Source organism: Hemitrygon akajei, chromosome 5 (genome assembly GCF_048418815.1).
Source record: "Hemitrygon akajei chromosome 5, sHemAka1.3, whole genome shotgun sequence".
Lineage (NCBI taxonomy): Eukaryota > Metazoa > Chordata > Chondrichthyes > Myliobatiformes > Dasyatidae > Hemitrygon > Hemitrygon akajei.
The window spans coordinates 123321866-123335910 of record NC_133128.1 but is presented as its reverse complement, the minus strand read 5'-3'; the positions used below and the strand labels follow the sequence as shown (position 1 = coordinate 123335910).

General features: G+C 44.3%; 1 protein-coding gene across 1 annotated transcript in view; it reads left to right on the top strand.

Annotated features, from left to right (window-relative positions):
- Window positions 1–14045, top strand: part of cps1 (carbamoyl-phosphate synthase 1, mitochondrial) — a 180468-nt gene that overhangs the window by 79795 nt on the left and 86628 nt on the right. Inside the window, exons 16-17 of the mRNA XM_073046354.1 lie at window positions 1341–1469; window positions 13733–13877. Of these exons, the coding sequence (XP_072902455.1) occupies window positions 1341–1469; window positions 13733–13877 (274 nt within the window). The remainder of the gene's footprint in view (window positions 1–1340; window positions 1470–13732; window positions 13878–14045) is intronic.

Here is a 14045-nt window from a genome sequence, read left to right as displayed (position 1 = left end):
CGACAGGGAAGGTTTAGAGTGGTATGGACCAAACACGGACAAAAGGGGTCTAGTTTACATGGGAGTGTTTGTTGCATTGACCATTTAGGCTGAGTGGCCTGTTTCTGCATGGTTTGACTCTCTAACCTTTCCTGCAGTTTCATGTGCTTGTCTAAATCCCAGTTAAACAGAACTATTGTATCTGCTTCCACCACCTCCCTTTAGCCTCCCCCATCCTCTTGGAGGCATGTCATCTCATCTTTGACACATCTTACTGTATATATGCATCCAACGCTCTAAAGAAAATAGTCTGTCTGATCTCTCCTGATTGCTAATACTCTGTTATTCAGGCCACATATTGGTGAGCATCTTCTGCATCTTCTCCAAAGCCTCCACATCCTTTCTGTAATGGGGCAACCAGAACCGCACACAAATTGTGACCTAGCAAAGCTTTATACTGCTGCAACTTGACTTTCTGATTTGTATGCCCAGTGCCGCAGCCAATGAATGCAAGCATGCCACTTTCAGGGAGCCATGGACTTGGACCCCATGAAGAATCTTGGGCTCCATGTCCATAGAGAAGTACAGAAGTCCAAGACCCTAAAACCACACCCCCCCAGTACATTAAAGCTCCTTATGCTCCTGCCATTTACAGTGCACTTTCCCCTTATATTTGACCTCCCAAAGCGCAGTATCTCACTGGGGAGGGGAGGGTGGGTGTGTGTGTATCTATATATATATATAGGATATAGGTTGAAGAATGAAGGAATTTGAATGGGATCTGAGGGGTAAATTTATTTTGACACTGAGAGGGGTTATTACCTGGAACTCATTGCCAGTGAGTATGGTGAAGTCAGGTAGAGTCACTATGAGCAACATTGCAATAGGCACTGCAATAGACAAGGCACAGAATACCACAGAACTGCTGAGGGAAATGTAGATGGGCGAAAAGGCTGGCCTGGATGGAGTGGGTTCAAGTGCCTGTTTCTGCGCTGTGTAAATCTGACTCTTAGGGATGTATGTGGCTACTGGAGAATGCAGCCAAAGCCCAGGGAGTCTGGAAACTTCACGGATGTAGCAGTGCAGGTCAGCATTAAACTTGGAGCTGTGGGGCAGCAGCTCCACTAGCTGTATTACAGTGCCACCCCCACCACTAACAAATCTTTCACAGTAACTGCTCTGTGATTTGAGGCATGGTGCAGTGACAATGGTAGTGCCAGTAAATGGCTTGTATTTCTATTGATTCAATGTTGAACCCAAACGGTCAGTTGGTAAGGCTTGACTTTTAGACTGATTCTGAGGATGTACACTTGGTGAGTTGTATCCATTCCAGCCAGACTAACAACTTTCTGAACCTACAGCTGGAGGACGCCTTCCAAGCAGCAGAGAAGATTGGATATCCTGTCATGGTGAGATCTGCCTATGCACTTGGTGGCCTTGGTTCTGGTCTGTGCAACGACAAAGAAAAACTTACCGAAATTGCCAGTAAAGTAAGTAGCATTTCCTCATTGTATGTGAGACAGTGAGTCTGCGTGCTGCTGTGTTTCAGAGTGAGTGTTGTGGACTGCACTATATGCGTGTCACTGGGGGTGTTATCTCTGGCTTGTGCTATAGTTGTCTATTGTGGTGGGTTTTGTTTAGGATGTTGCTGACTGCACGTTGAGTCCATTGTGCATGTGCTAGGAGGAGAGGTTGAATAAAGGGGTCGTTTTGGCTGATGTGGTGGGGGCTGTGAGAAGATCTGATGGGGAGTTTATGAAATCATGAGGGTAACAGATTGACAGCTGGTATCTTTTTCCTAGTGTAGAAATGTCTAACACTATAGAGCACGCATTTAAGGTGAGAGGGGACAAGCTCAAAGGAGATGTCTGAGGCAATCTTTTTTACCACAGAGTGGTTGGTATGCTCTGCTGGGGGGGGGGGGGGGAATGTTGGAAGCACGTGTAATAGAGGTGTTTAAGATACTCTTAGAAAGGCACATGAACATCTTGAGAAGGGAGGGATATTTATATTATATCGGCAGAAGGGAATAGTTTAGTAGGTGTTTAGTTATAAGTTTAATTAAACTGGCATGACATTGTGGGCCGAAGGACCTGTTCTTGTGTGCTGTGCTATGCTGTTGTATATCCTGTGGACATACCATAATCATGCCCATACATCAATCAGTTTAAGGAGCCATAACTTGTTTGCTATAGAAAAACAGCAGAATAACACAGTTTAGGTGAAACTAACTAGTTTATTGCATGACTAACATTAATCATTTGGATTTGCAGACTTTTTGTGGGTTCTGTGATGGTTTTAGTGTGCAAATGAGCACAGGGGAGACAAGTTCCTGAACTGCTAATTTTGCTCAACTAATTGTGCCATTAATTATTCAAGCTGATAGTCTTCCCATCAATTTGGTTAGCGATGAAGTTAGCCTTTGCCAACTTGTATCCAGCACAAGCAACCTATATCCTTAATTACACTCGGTGCCCCCTGTACCGAATGGTGGCCACTGAGTGTATGTTCATGGTCTTCTGCTGCTGTGGCCCAACCACTTCAAAGTTCAGAGATACTCATCTGCATACCACTGTTGTAAAACGTGGTTATTTGAGTTACAGTCACCTTTTTGGTCAGCTTGAGCCAGTCTGGCCATTCTCCTTTGACCTCCAAGGCATTTTCACCCACAGAAATGCCGCTCACTGGATTTTTTTTTTGTTTATCACACCATTCTCTGTAAACTCCAGTGAGTGTTGTGCACAAAAATCCCAGGAGATCAGCAATTTCTGAGAATACTCAAACCACCCCATCTGGCACCAACAAGCATTCCATGGTCAAAATCACTTAGATCACATTTCTTCCCTATTCTAGTATTTGGTCTGAACAACAACTGAACCTCTTGACCATGTCTGCATGCTTTTATGCATTGAGTTGCTGCCAAGTGATTGGCTGATTAGATATTTACATTAATGAGTAGGTGTACAGGTGTAGCCAATAAAGTGGCCGCTGAGTATATATTTCCCTCTGCATCACATAACAGTAGTTTTGTAGTTGGAGCATAAAGTTATAGCAACAGTGAACGGCCCAACCATCTGGAGATATTTCTGATACACTGTTGATGTACCATGGACCTGAGCAATATTGGTATGACCGCACTTAATTGAAAGCTTTATTTTAGGCTTCTTTGTGCAGACTGAATATTAATGTTATTCAGGATTCAACATTGTTTATTTTGTTTTCATCAACATACACATGTAAAGGAGAACAAAATGATTGTTACTCGGGATCTGATGTAGCATAAAAAAGCAGAATTAATATAAATACATAATATTAGCCTATATAAACAGGCTGATTGTATGTAGATAACGTGATGCTAGGTACAGGAGTATCTGTACATAGGGTGAATCAAACAGGAAATGATAAAATAGTGGTGGTGGGGTTTGATGGGGTGGGTTAATGGGTGGAGGCTGTTCCCAGAAGCTCCAATCATTGCTGCTCTGCCATTTCCCTGCTGATATCCCCTTCCAATCAATTCTGGCCAGCTCCTCTCTTATGCCTCTTTAATTTCCTTCACTCCTGGTGTATCAGCAGACACTAAACACTGCAGCACCAGTCGTGAGGGCCAAGAAGGTATAGTCAAGGGAAGTCGAGCACTTACAGGACTGCTTTGAGTCAGTGGACTAGACAATATTCAGGGACTTGTCTTTGAATCTTTGAATCATAGTTGTCATTGATTCGATCAAGACCTTTGTGGATGAATCTGTATTTTCGAGAAACTTTCCAGACATACCCAAACCAAAAGCTGAGTCCGAACCAGGAGATTCATAGTCTGCCGAGGGCTAGATCTGTGGCATTCATCGATCCAGGACTGTACAAGAAACCCAGGTCCGACTTCCGGAATGCTATTTTAAGAGCGAGAAAACAACTGTGTGAAGTTAGAGAAGGAATCGGATGCTTGCCAGTTCTGGCAGTGCTTGCTGGCTATACAAGGCGAAACCTATCATCATGAATGGCTGTGATGATTCACTCCCGGATGAGCACAACACCTTTTATGCATGCTTTGAAAGGGAGAATAAAGCTACACCTGTCCCAATCCCTGCAGCATCTACTGACTCTGTGATCTCGGTCTTGGAGGCCAACATCAGAGCATCTTTCAAGAGGGTATACCTGGTAGGGCTCTGAAAGACTGTGCCAACCAACTGGTTGGATTATTCAAGGACACCTTCAATCTCTCACTGCTGCAGTCAGAAGTTCCCACCTGCTTCAAAAGGGTACCAACCATACCAGTGCCCAAGAAGAGCAGGGTTGGTCATGGCTAGAATCAACTCTTGCCTATGCAAGATCCTGGACCCGCTGCAAATTGTCTAAAACCATGGTAGGTCTGCAGTAGATGCAGTCTTACCAGTCTCCACTGTGACTTCGATCACCTGGACAATAGCAAAGGCTGCTGTTTGTTGATGACAGGTCATCGTTCAATGCAATTATACCCTTAATTTTAATCAACAAGCTCCAAAACCTGGGCCTCTGTAGCTCCCTCTGCAACTGGATCTTTAACTTTCTCACCGAGAGACCACAGTCAATGTGGATCAGAAATAACATCATCTGGAAATAACGTCCAGCGGGCAGCGGAGTAAGAGGGTAGCAGAGTGATAGGGCTTTGGCTCAACGGGCTTAGATGGTACCGGGACGAGGCAAGGTAGGTTTACCTGTGTTAATTGTGGAAAGGAAGTATGTGTGTGAGACCGATGTTCTGTGCTTGGTGTCAGATGTGGGAAGCCCTGGAGTCTCCCGGTCTCCCGGACGGCCATATTTGCACCCGGTGTGTCGAGCTGCAGCTCCTTAGGGACTGCGTTAGGGAACTGGGGTTGCAGCTTGATGAACTTCATCTGGTCAGGGAGAGGGGGGAGGTGATAGAGAGGAGTTATAGGCAGGTGGTCACACCGGGGCCACGAGAGACAGACAAGTGGTTAACAGTCAGGAGAGGGAAGGGGAAGAGTCAGGTACTAGAGAGTACCCCTGTGGCTGTCCCCCTGAACAGTAAGTACTCCTGTTTGAGTACTGTGGGGGGGGGGGGGTGAACAGCCTACCTGGGGGAAGCAAAAGTGGCCATGCCTCTGGCACAGAGTACGGCCCTGTGGCTCAGAAGGGTAGGGAGAGGGAAGAGGAAGGCAGTAGTGATAGGGGACTCTATAGTTAGGGGGTCAGACAGGCGATTCTGTGGATGCAGGAAAGAAACTCAGATGGTAGTTTGCCCCAGATGCCAGGGTCTGGGATGTTTCAGATTGCGTCCATGATATCCTGCAGTGGGAGGGAGAACAGCTAGAGGTCGTGGTACATATTGGTAGGAAAAGGGAAGAGGTCCTGAAAAAAGAGTACAGGGAGTTAGGAAGGAAGTCAAGAAGCAGGACCGCAAAGGTAGTAATCTCAGGGTTACAGCCTTTGCCACGTAACAGTGACTAGAGGAATAGAGTAAGGTGTAGGATAAATGCGTGGCTGAGGGATTGGAGCAGGGGGCAGGGATTCAGATTTCTTGATCCTTGGGACCTCTTTTGGGGCAAGTGTGACCTGTACAAAAAGGACGGGTTGCACTTGAATCCCAGCGGGACCAATATCCTGGCGGGGAGGTTTGCTAAGGCTTCTGGGGAGAGTTTAAACTGGAATTGTTGGGGGTTGGGAACCAAACTGAAGAGACTGGGGAAGAGGTGGTTGGCTCACAAATAGAGAAAGCTTGGAGACAGAGTGTGAGGGAGGACAGGCAGGTGATAGAGAAGGGACACACTCAGACCGACGGTTTGAGATGTGTCTATTTTAACGCAAGGAGTATTGTGAACAAAGCGGATGAGCTTAGAGCGTGGATCAGTACTTGGAGCTATGATGTGGTGGCCATTACAGAGACTTGGATGGCTCAGGGACAGGGATGATTACTTCAAGTGCTGGGTTTTAGATGTTTCAGAAAGGACAGGGAGGAAGGCAAAAGAAGTGGGGGTGTGGCACTGTTGATCAGAGATAGTGTCACGGCTGCAGAAAAGGTGGACGTCATGGAGGGATTGTCTACGGAGTCTCTGTGGGTGGAGGTTAGGAACAGGAAGGGGTCAATAATTCTACTGGGTGTTTTTTATACGCAGCTCAATAGTAAAGGGATATCGAGGAGCAAATAAGGAAACAGATCCTGGAAAGGTGTAATAATAACAGAGTTGCTGTGGTGGGAGATTTTAATTTCCCAAATATTGATTGGCATCTCCCTAGAGCAAGGGGTCAGATGGAATTTGTTAGGTGTGTTCAGGAAGGTTTCCTGACACAATATGTAGATAAGCCTACAAGAGGAGAGACTGTACTTGATTTGATATTGGGAAATGAACCTAGTTAGATGTCAGATCTCTCAGTGGGAGAGCATTTTAGAGATAATGATCATAATTCTATCTCCAATAGCATTGGAGAGAGAAACAGAAAAGTTAGAAAAGCGTTTAACTGGAGTAAGGGGAATTATGAGGCTATCAGGCAGGAACTTGGAAGCTTAAATTGAGAACAAATGTTCTCAGGGAAAGGTACAGAAGAAATGTGGCAAATGTTCAGGGGATATATGTGTGGAGTTATGCATAGGTACATTCCAATGAGACAGGGAAGTTATGGTAGGGTACAGGAACCGTGGTGTACAAAGGCTGTAGTAAATCTATTCAAGAAGAAAGGAAAAGCTCATGAAAGATTCAGAGAGCTAGGTAATGATAGAGATCTAGAAGATTATAAGGCTAGCAGAAAGGAGCTTAAGAATGACATTAGGAGAGCCAGAAGGGGCCATGAGAAGGCCTTGGTTGGCAGGATTAAGGAAAATCCCAAGGCATTCTACAAGTATGTGAAGAGCAAGAGGGTAAGACATGAAAGAATAGGACCTATCAAGTGTGACAGTGGGAAAGTGTGTATGGAACCGGAGGAAATAGCAGAGGTACTTAATGAATACTTCAGTATTCACTATGGAAAAGGATCTTGGTGATTGTAGTGATGACTTGCAGTGGACTGAAAAGCTTGAGCATGCAGATATTAAGAAAGAGGATGTGCTGGAGCTTTTGGAAAGCATCAAGTTGGACAAGGCTCCGGGACCGGATGAGATGAACCCCAGGCGAGGGAGGAGATTGCTGAGTCTCTGGTGATGATCTTTGCATCATCAATGGAGACAGGAGAGTTTCCAGAGGATTGGAAGGTTGCAGATGTTGTCCTTTATTCAAGAAAGGGAGTTGAGATAGCCCAGGAGATTATAGAACAGTGAGTCTTACTTCAGTGGTTGGTAAATTGATGGAGAAGATCCTGAGAGGCAGGATTTAAGAACATTTGGAGAGGTATAATCTGATTAGGAATAGTCAGCATGGCTTTGTCAAGGGCAGGTCGTGCCTTACAAACCTGATTGTATTTTCTGAGGATGTGACTGAACATATTGATGAAGGAAGAGCAGTAGATGTAGTGTATCTGGATTTCAGCAAGGCATTTGACAAGGTACCCCATGCAAGGCTTATTGAGAAAGTAAGGAGGCATGGGATCCCAGGGTACATTGCTTAGTGGATCCAGAACTGGCTTGCCCACAGAAGGCAAAGAATGGTTGTAGACGGGTCATATTCTGCATGGAGGTCGGTGACCAGTGGTGTGCCTCAGGGATCTGTTCTGGGACCCTTACTCTTTGTGATTTTTATAAATGACCTGAATGAGGAAGTGGAGGGATGGGTTAGTAAGTTTGCTGATGACACAAAGGTTGGGGATGCTGTGAATAGTGTGGAGAGCTGTCAGAGGTTACAGCAGGACATTGATAGGATGCAAAACTGGGCTGAGAAGTGGCAGATGGAGATCAACTCAGATAACTGTGAAGTGGTTCATTTTGGTAGGTCAAATATGATGGCAGAATATAGTATTAATGGTAAGACTCTTGACAGTGTGGAGGATCAGAGGGATCTTGGGGTCCAAGTCCATAGGACACTCAAAGCAGCTGCGCAGGTTGACTGTGGTTAAGAAGGTATACAGTGCATTGGCTTTCATCAATCGTGGAATTGAATTTAGGAGCTGAGAGGTAATGTTGCAGCTATATAGGACCCTGGTCAGACCCCACTTGGAGTACTGTGCTCAGTTCTGGTCGCCTCACTACAGGAAGGATGTGGAAGCCATAGAAAGGGTGCAGAGGAGATTTACAAGGATATTGCCTGGATTGGGGAGTATGCCTTATGAAAACAGGTTGAGTGAAATCGGCCTTTTCTCCTTGGAGCGAAAGAGGATGAGAGGTGACCTGATAGAGGTGTATAAGATGATGAGAGGCATTGATCGTGTGGATATTCAGAGGCTTTTTCCCAGGGCTGAAATGGCTGCCACAAGAGGGCATGAGTTTAAGGTGCTGGGGAGTAGGTACAGGGGAGATGTCAGGGGTAAGTTTTTTACGCAGAGAGCGGTGAGTGCGTGGAATGGGCTGCCGGCAACGGTGGTGGAGGCGGATACGATAGGGTCTTTTAAGATAACTTTGGACAGGTACATGGAGCTTAGTAAAATAGAGGGCTACGGGTAACCCTAGTAATCTCGAATGTCCATCACAATTTTGTGGGCCGAAGGGCCTGTATTGTGCTGTAGGTTTTCTATGTTTCTTGCTGACAATCAGCACTGGTGCACCTCAAGTATGCATGCTTAGCCCACTGTTCTACTCTCTTTACACCCATGACTGTGTGGCTAGACACAGCTGAAATGCCATCTATAAATTTGCTAATGACACTGCTATTGTAGGCAGAATTTCATATGATGACGAAGAGGCGTACAGGAGTGAGATAGATCAGTTGGTTAAGTGGTGCTGCGAGAACAAGCATGCACTCAGTTTCAGAAAGACTGAGGAATTGCTTGTGGACTCAGCAAGGGGAAGACCATAAGACATGGGAGCAAAATTATGCATTCATGGCTGATTTATTATCCCTCTCAATCCCATTCTCCTGCCATATCTTTGACACTCTTACTAATGAAGAACATATCGACCTCTGCTTGAAATATACGCAAATGACTTGGCTTCTACAGCTGTCTGTGGCAATGAATTCCACAGACTTACCACCATCTGGCTAAAGAATTACTCTTCATCTCTGTTTTAAATGGTTGTCTCTCTATTCTGAGGCGGTGCCCTCTATTCCTCGACTTCCCCACTGTAGGGAACATCCTCCCTACATCCACTCTAGCTAGGCTTTTCAATATTCGATAGGTTTCAATGAGATCCTCTCTCATTCTTCTAAACTCCAGTGAGTGCGGGCCCAGAACCATCAAATGCTCCTCATACATTAACCCATTTATTGCCGGAATCTTTCTTGTGAACTTCCTCTGCATCCTCTCCAATACAATCATATTTTTTCTGAGATAAGGTGCCCAAAATTGCTCACAATACTCCAAGTGCAGTCTGACCAATGTCTTTTAAAGCCTCAACATTACATTTTTTGCTCTTATATTCTAGTCCTCTCAAAATGAATGTGAACATTACATTTGCCTTCCTTGACACTGACCAACCTGCAAGAGAACACACACCAGTCTTCACTGAGGGACAAGCAGTTTCAAGTTCCTGAGTGTCAACGTTACAACTGACTAATTTATTTTGGTTGCCAAGTTGAGACTGAGGTAGAAAGTGGGTGGGGGGGGGGTGGGGGGCACAATCAGGAGCCAAAACCTTGCTGAGATTATGGAAGCGTAATGTGATCTCTTGCAGCTTTGACAATGTTTTTAACTGAAGTATACTATCAAACTTGAAATTGCTGTTTATCCTGTTTTATTGTTATTGGGCTTAGTAAAGGTTGTTAGAGCTAATGAGCTTTTCATAAAACATATAATTATATTAAATGCCTTTACACCCTGCATTCTCACAAGAGAATTAATGTTTAAAGGGTATGATTCCCAGATCCTTCTTGGAACATGTAATAACCTTTTCCCAGCGGCTCCATTTCCCTTCTGAATCAAATATCTACATGTCAGTAATTGGTAGTGATAATCACAAGGGTACCAACCTCTGGGAGGTTGGAGAATATCCATGCCTAAGCTCTTAATATACTAAGAAATGGCCCCTTTCTCATGTTTGTTATTTTTAGTGCATAGATAGCAGGTTACAGTTGGAACATCTTGAACTTATGGTGCCATAGTAGCGTAGCGGTTAGTGTGATGTTATTACAACTTACTTTGTTGAGTTCAGAGTTCGTTTCTGATGGTGGCCGTAAAGAGTTTATACATCTTCCTTGTGAGTGCATAGGTTTCCTCTCGGTGCTCTGCTTTCTTCCCACAGTCCAAGGATGTACCGATTAAAAAGTTAATTGGTCATCATAAATTGCCTTGCAGTTAGGCTAGGTTTAAATAGGTGGGTTGTGGGGAGATGCGGCTTGTTGGGTCGGAAGGTTCTGTGACGTGCTGTACCTCGAAATAAAATAAACATATATAAAAACATCTCTGAAGCTCTACCCTGGATCCAACATATTGATGCTATTACAAAGAAGGCACAGCAGTGGCTATATGTCACTATGAGCTTGAGGAGACTTGATATGTCACTAAAGGAGTTTGCAAATTTCTACAGCTGTACCATGGAGAGCATTCTAACTGGCTGCATCACTGCCTGATATGGAGTGCTTAGGATCAAAATGCACTGCAGAAAGTTGTAAACTCAGCCAGTGCCATCATGGACTACAGCCTCCCCAGCAATGAGGACACCTTCAAAAGGTGGTGCCTCAAAAAGATGGCATCCATCATTAAAAATCCCATCATTCAAGACATGCCCTCTTCCCATTGCTCCCATCAAGGGGGTGGCACAGGAGCCTGAAGATAAATACTTAACATTTCATGAACAGCTTTTTCCTGTCTGTGATCAGATTCTGAATGGACAATGTACCCAATAACACTACCTGACTATTTTGTTTTTGCTCTTTTTTAGCACTATGTACTTTTATTTATATATATTGTATATATGTTTTTTATATATACACAGTATTTCATATTGTGATCTATAGCATTTTAATTATGTATTTTAGTGTACTGCTGCCCACAAAACAACATATTTCACGACATGTGCCAATGATATTAAACCTGATTCTGATTTAATTCCATGTATTAGCAAGCCTCTGGAGAATCATGAAATTGGGTGAGCATTCAACCCATCAATTCTGTGCTGGGCTTTGTGCAAGAATACTGCAGACTGTGCTGATCCTCGCCCTGTGCCAAGAGCACTGTAAATTCTTCCATTTTAGAGAATTATCCAGATCTCCTTTGCTGTTTTTATCCATACTGTTCATCACCTCAGATCCCCTTGCAATTTCCTCTGTGTCGTAGAGTATAACCCCATCTTCTTGAAACATTCCACTTCAACGCTAAAGTCCTTCGTGTATAGCAACTAGAAATGGCCATAATACTCCTGATATAGCTACACCAGTTTTTAAAAAAAAAATCATTGTGAACCCCTTGGCTATTGTGGTTCCCGCTCCCATTTATGAAGCCCAGGCTGCCACGTGCTATTTAAACATCATAAGACATAGGAAAAAATTAGGCCATTCAGATCATAGGGTCTGCTCTGCCATTCCATCATGGCTGATTTATTATCCCTCTCAACCCCATTCTCCTGCCTTCTCCCTGTAACCCTTGACAGCCTTACTAATCAATACCCTCTCAACCTCTGGTTTAAATAAACCCAATGACTTGGCCTCCACAGCCGCCTGTGGCAATGAACTCACAGATTCACCATCCTCTGGCTAAAGAAATTCCTCCTCTTCTCTGTTGTGATGGGATGTCCTTGTATACTGAGGGTGTGCCCTCTGGTCCTGGACTCCCTCACTAGAGGAAACATCCTTGCCACATCGACTCTACCTAGGGCTTTCAAAGTTTCAATGAGATCCTGCCTTATTGTTCTAAACTCCAGCAAGTACATGCCTTTACTTGCACAGTCAGGTTAAATGAACTGTGTACATATATCCCAAATCTCTTAGTTCTTGTGCATCATTCAGAACAATGATTTCTACTGTATTTTGTCTTTTCAGTCCAGCATCATTCCACCATCCTTTCTATGATCCCCTTACAGCTCACTACACCCCTAGGTGTAGGTGTCAGCTACCGAGTTGGAAATTTGTTCAGTGCCCTCTGGACTCTTTAAGTTGTTAATATATTAAGGCAAGTAGTAATCCCCGGGGAAACTCCACCTTAGTCTCTCCTCCAGTTTGAAAGTAACCTTTCACAGCTTTTTAGAGTAACACACACACAAAATGCTCGAGGAACTCAGCAGGTCAGGCAGCATCTATGAATGGGAATAATTACTGTACACCTTTAATATCTTTTTGTTTCCTTTTCTGAAGCCAGTCTACTATCTATGTTACTCCAAACCCTTTTATTCCATGTGCTTCAGTCTTGATGATGAGCTTATTATTTGACATCTTATCACAAGCCTTTTCAAGTCCACATCTCCCTTACCACTCCCCTCTGTCCTCCATCAAAAACATGAGAAGGTCGGCAGATACTGGAAATCCAGAGCAACACACACAACAAAAAAACTATCGTTTGGTGTACAATCTTGTTCTTTCACAAATCCGTGCTGTCTTTATCTGCTCAGTTGACAGTTCATTCTGCCAATTAATTCTAGAACTTCTCCAACATCAAGCTTAAACTGACTGAGACCGAATTATGGAGAGAGATTGAGGAGGTTCAGCCTGTTTTCCTTGGAGCATAGGAGACTTTCAGGTGACCTTTTGGAGGTGGATAAACTTATGAGGGGCACAGACAGGATGAATGAGCGCAGTCTTGAATGCGCTAGGGCTTTTATCTTTGGAGCAAAGGAGGGTGAGAGGTGACTTGATAGAGGTGTATAACATGATAAGGTGGACATCCAGAGCCTTTTTCCCAGGGTTGCAATGGCTAACATGACAGGGAATACTTTTAAGGTGATTGGAGTAAAGTATAGGCAGGGTATCAGAAGTAGTTATTTTTACACAGAGAGTTGTGGGTGTATGAAATGCACTGCCAGAGGTGAGGTAGAAACAGGTACGTTGATGACATTTAAGAGAATCTTAGATAGGCACATGGATGAAGGAAAGAGCTAGACTGATTTTAGAGTAGATTAAGAGGTAAACACAACATCGTGGGCCAAAAGGACTGTACTGCTCTATGATCTATAATTCTGGACTGATCCGTCAAGGACATGAGATCGAATCTTGGAATGAAAATTCAAGTTAATTGATTGAATCTGGAAGAAAGAGTGGTGATGGTGAGAGAGAAACGACTGACTGACATCGAGGGCCATCACATTCGCTGACACCCTTTTACAGAAGTGATGTTAGTGCCCCATCTGATTTGTTTGTGGCTCCAGACCCACGGATAAGACACTGAGACTGGAAAGCTAGGCCTTTATTCCTTGAAATGTAAGAAAATGAAGGGTGACCTTATAGAAATGTTTAAAATTATGAGAGGCATGGCTAAGGTGAGCGGTAACAATCATTTCTCGAGGGGAATGTAGATAGAAATTAGGGGCCATGAATTTAGGATGAGAGGGGTCAGATTTAAAAGGGACCTGAATGGCAACTTTTTTCATGCCAGGGTTGGTGAGTATATGGAGAAGACTGCCAGAGGAAGTGGTTGAGGCAGGGACAATAGCATCATTTAATAATTGCCTGGAGAGGTTCTTTGGTGGTGGGGCTTAGGGACTATGGGCCAAACACAGCAGATTGGAACTAGCTGGGTGAGTACTGTGGTTGGCAAGGACCCGTGACTTTGCTCTGTGACTCTATGTCTTCTAACGGCAGTTTTCTTTCACCAGGCTTTGGCAATGACCAACCAGATCCTGGTGGAGCAGTCGCTGCTGGGCTGGAAAGAGGTGGAGTATGAGGTGGTCCGAGATGCTGCTGACAACTGTGTGACTGTGTGCAACATGGAGAACTTTGACCCTTTGGGAATCCACACAGGTAAAGCCATCAGGGATGAGTGTAAGATAGACTTTGGATTTGCTTTGGTCTTTTCACTCCTCCTCTGTGCCCTGGATGTTCTGAGGTGGTCTGTAGTTGTTGGGGATGACGCTTGATATAAGACCACTGTATCACTTTGCAGGCCAGTGAGAGATGGATGACTGGCAG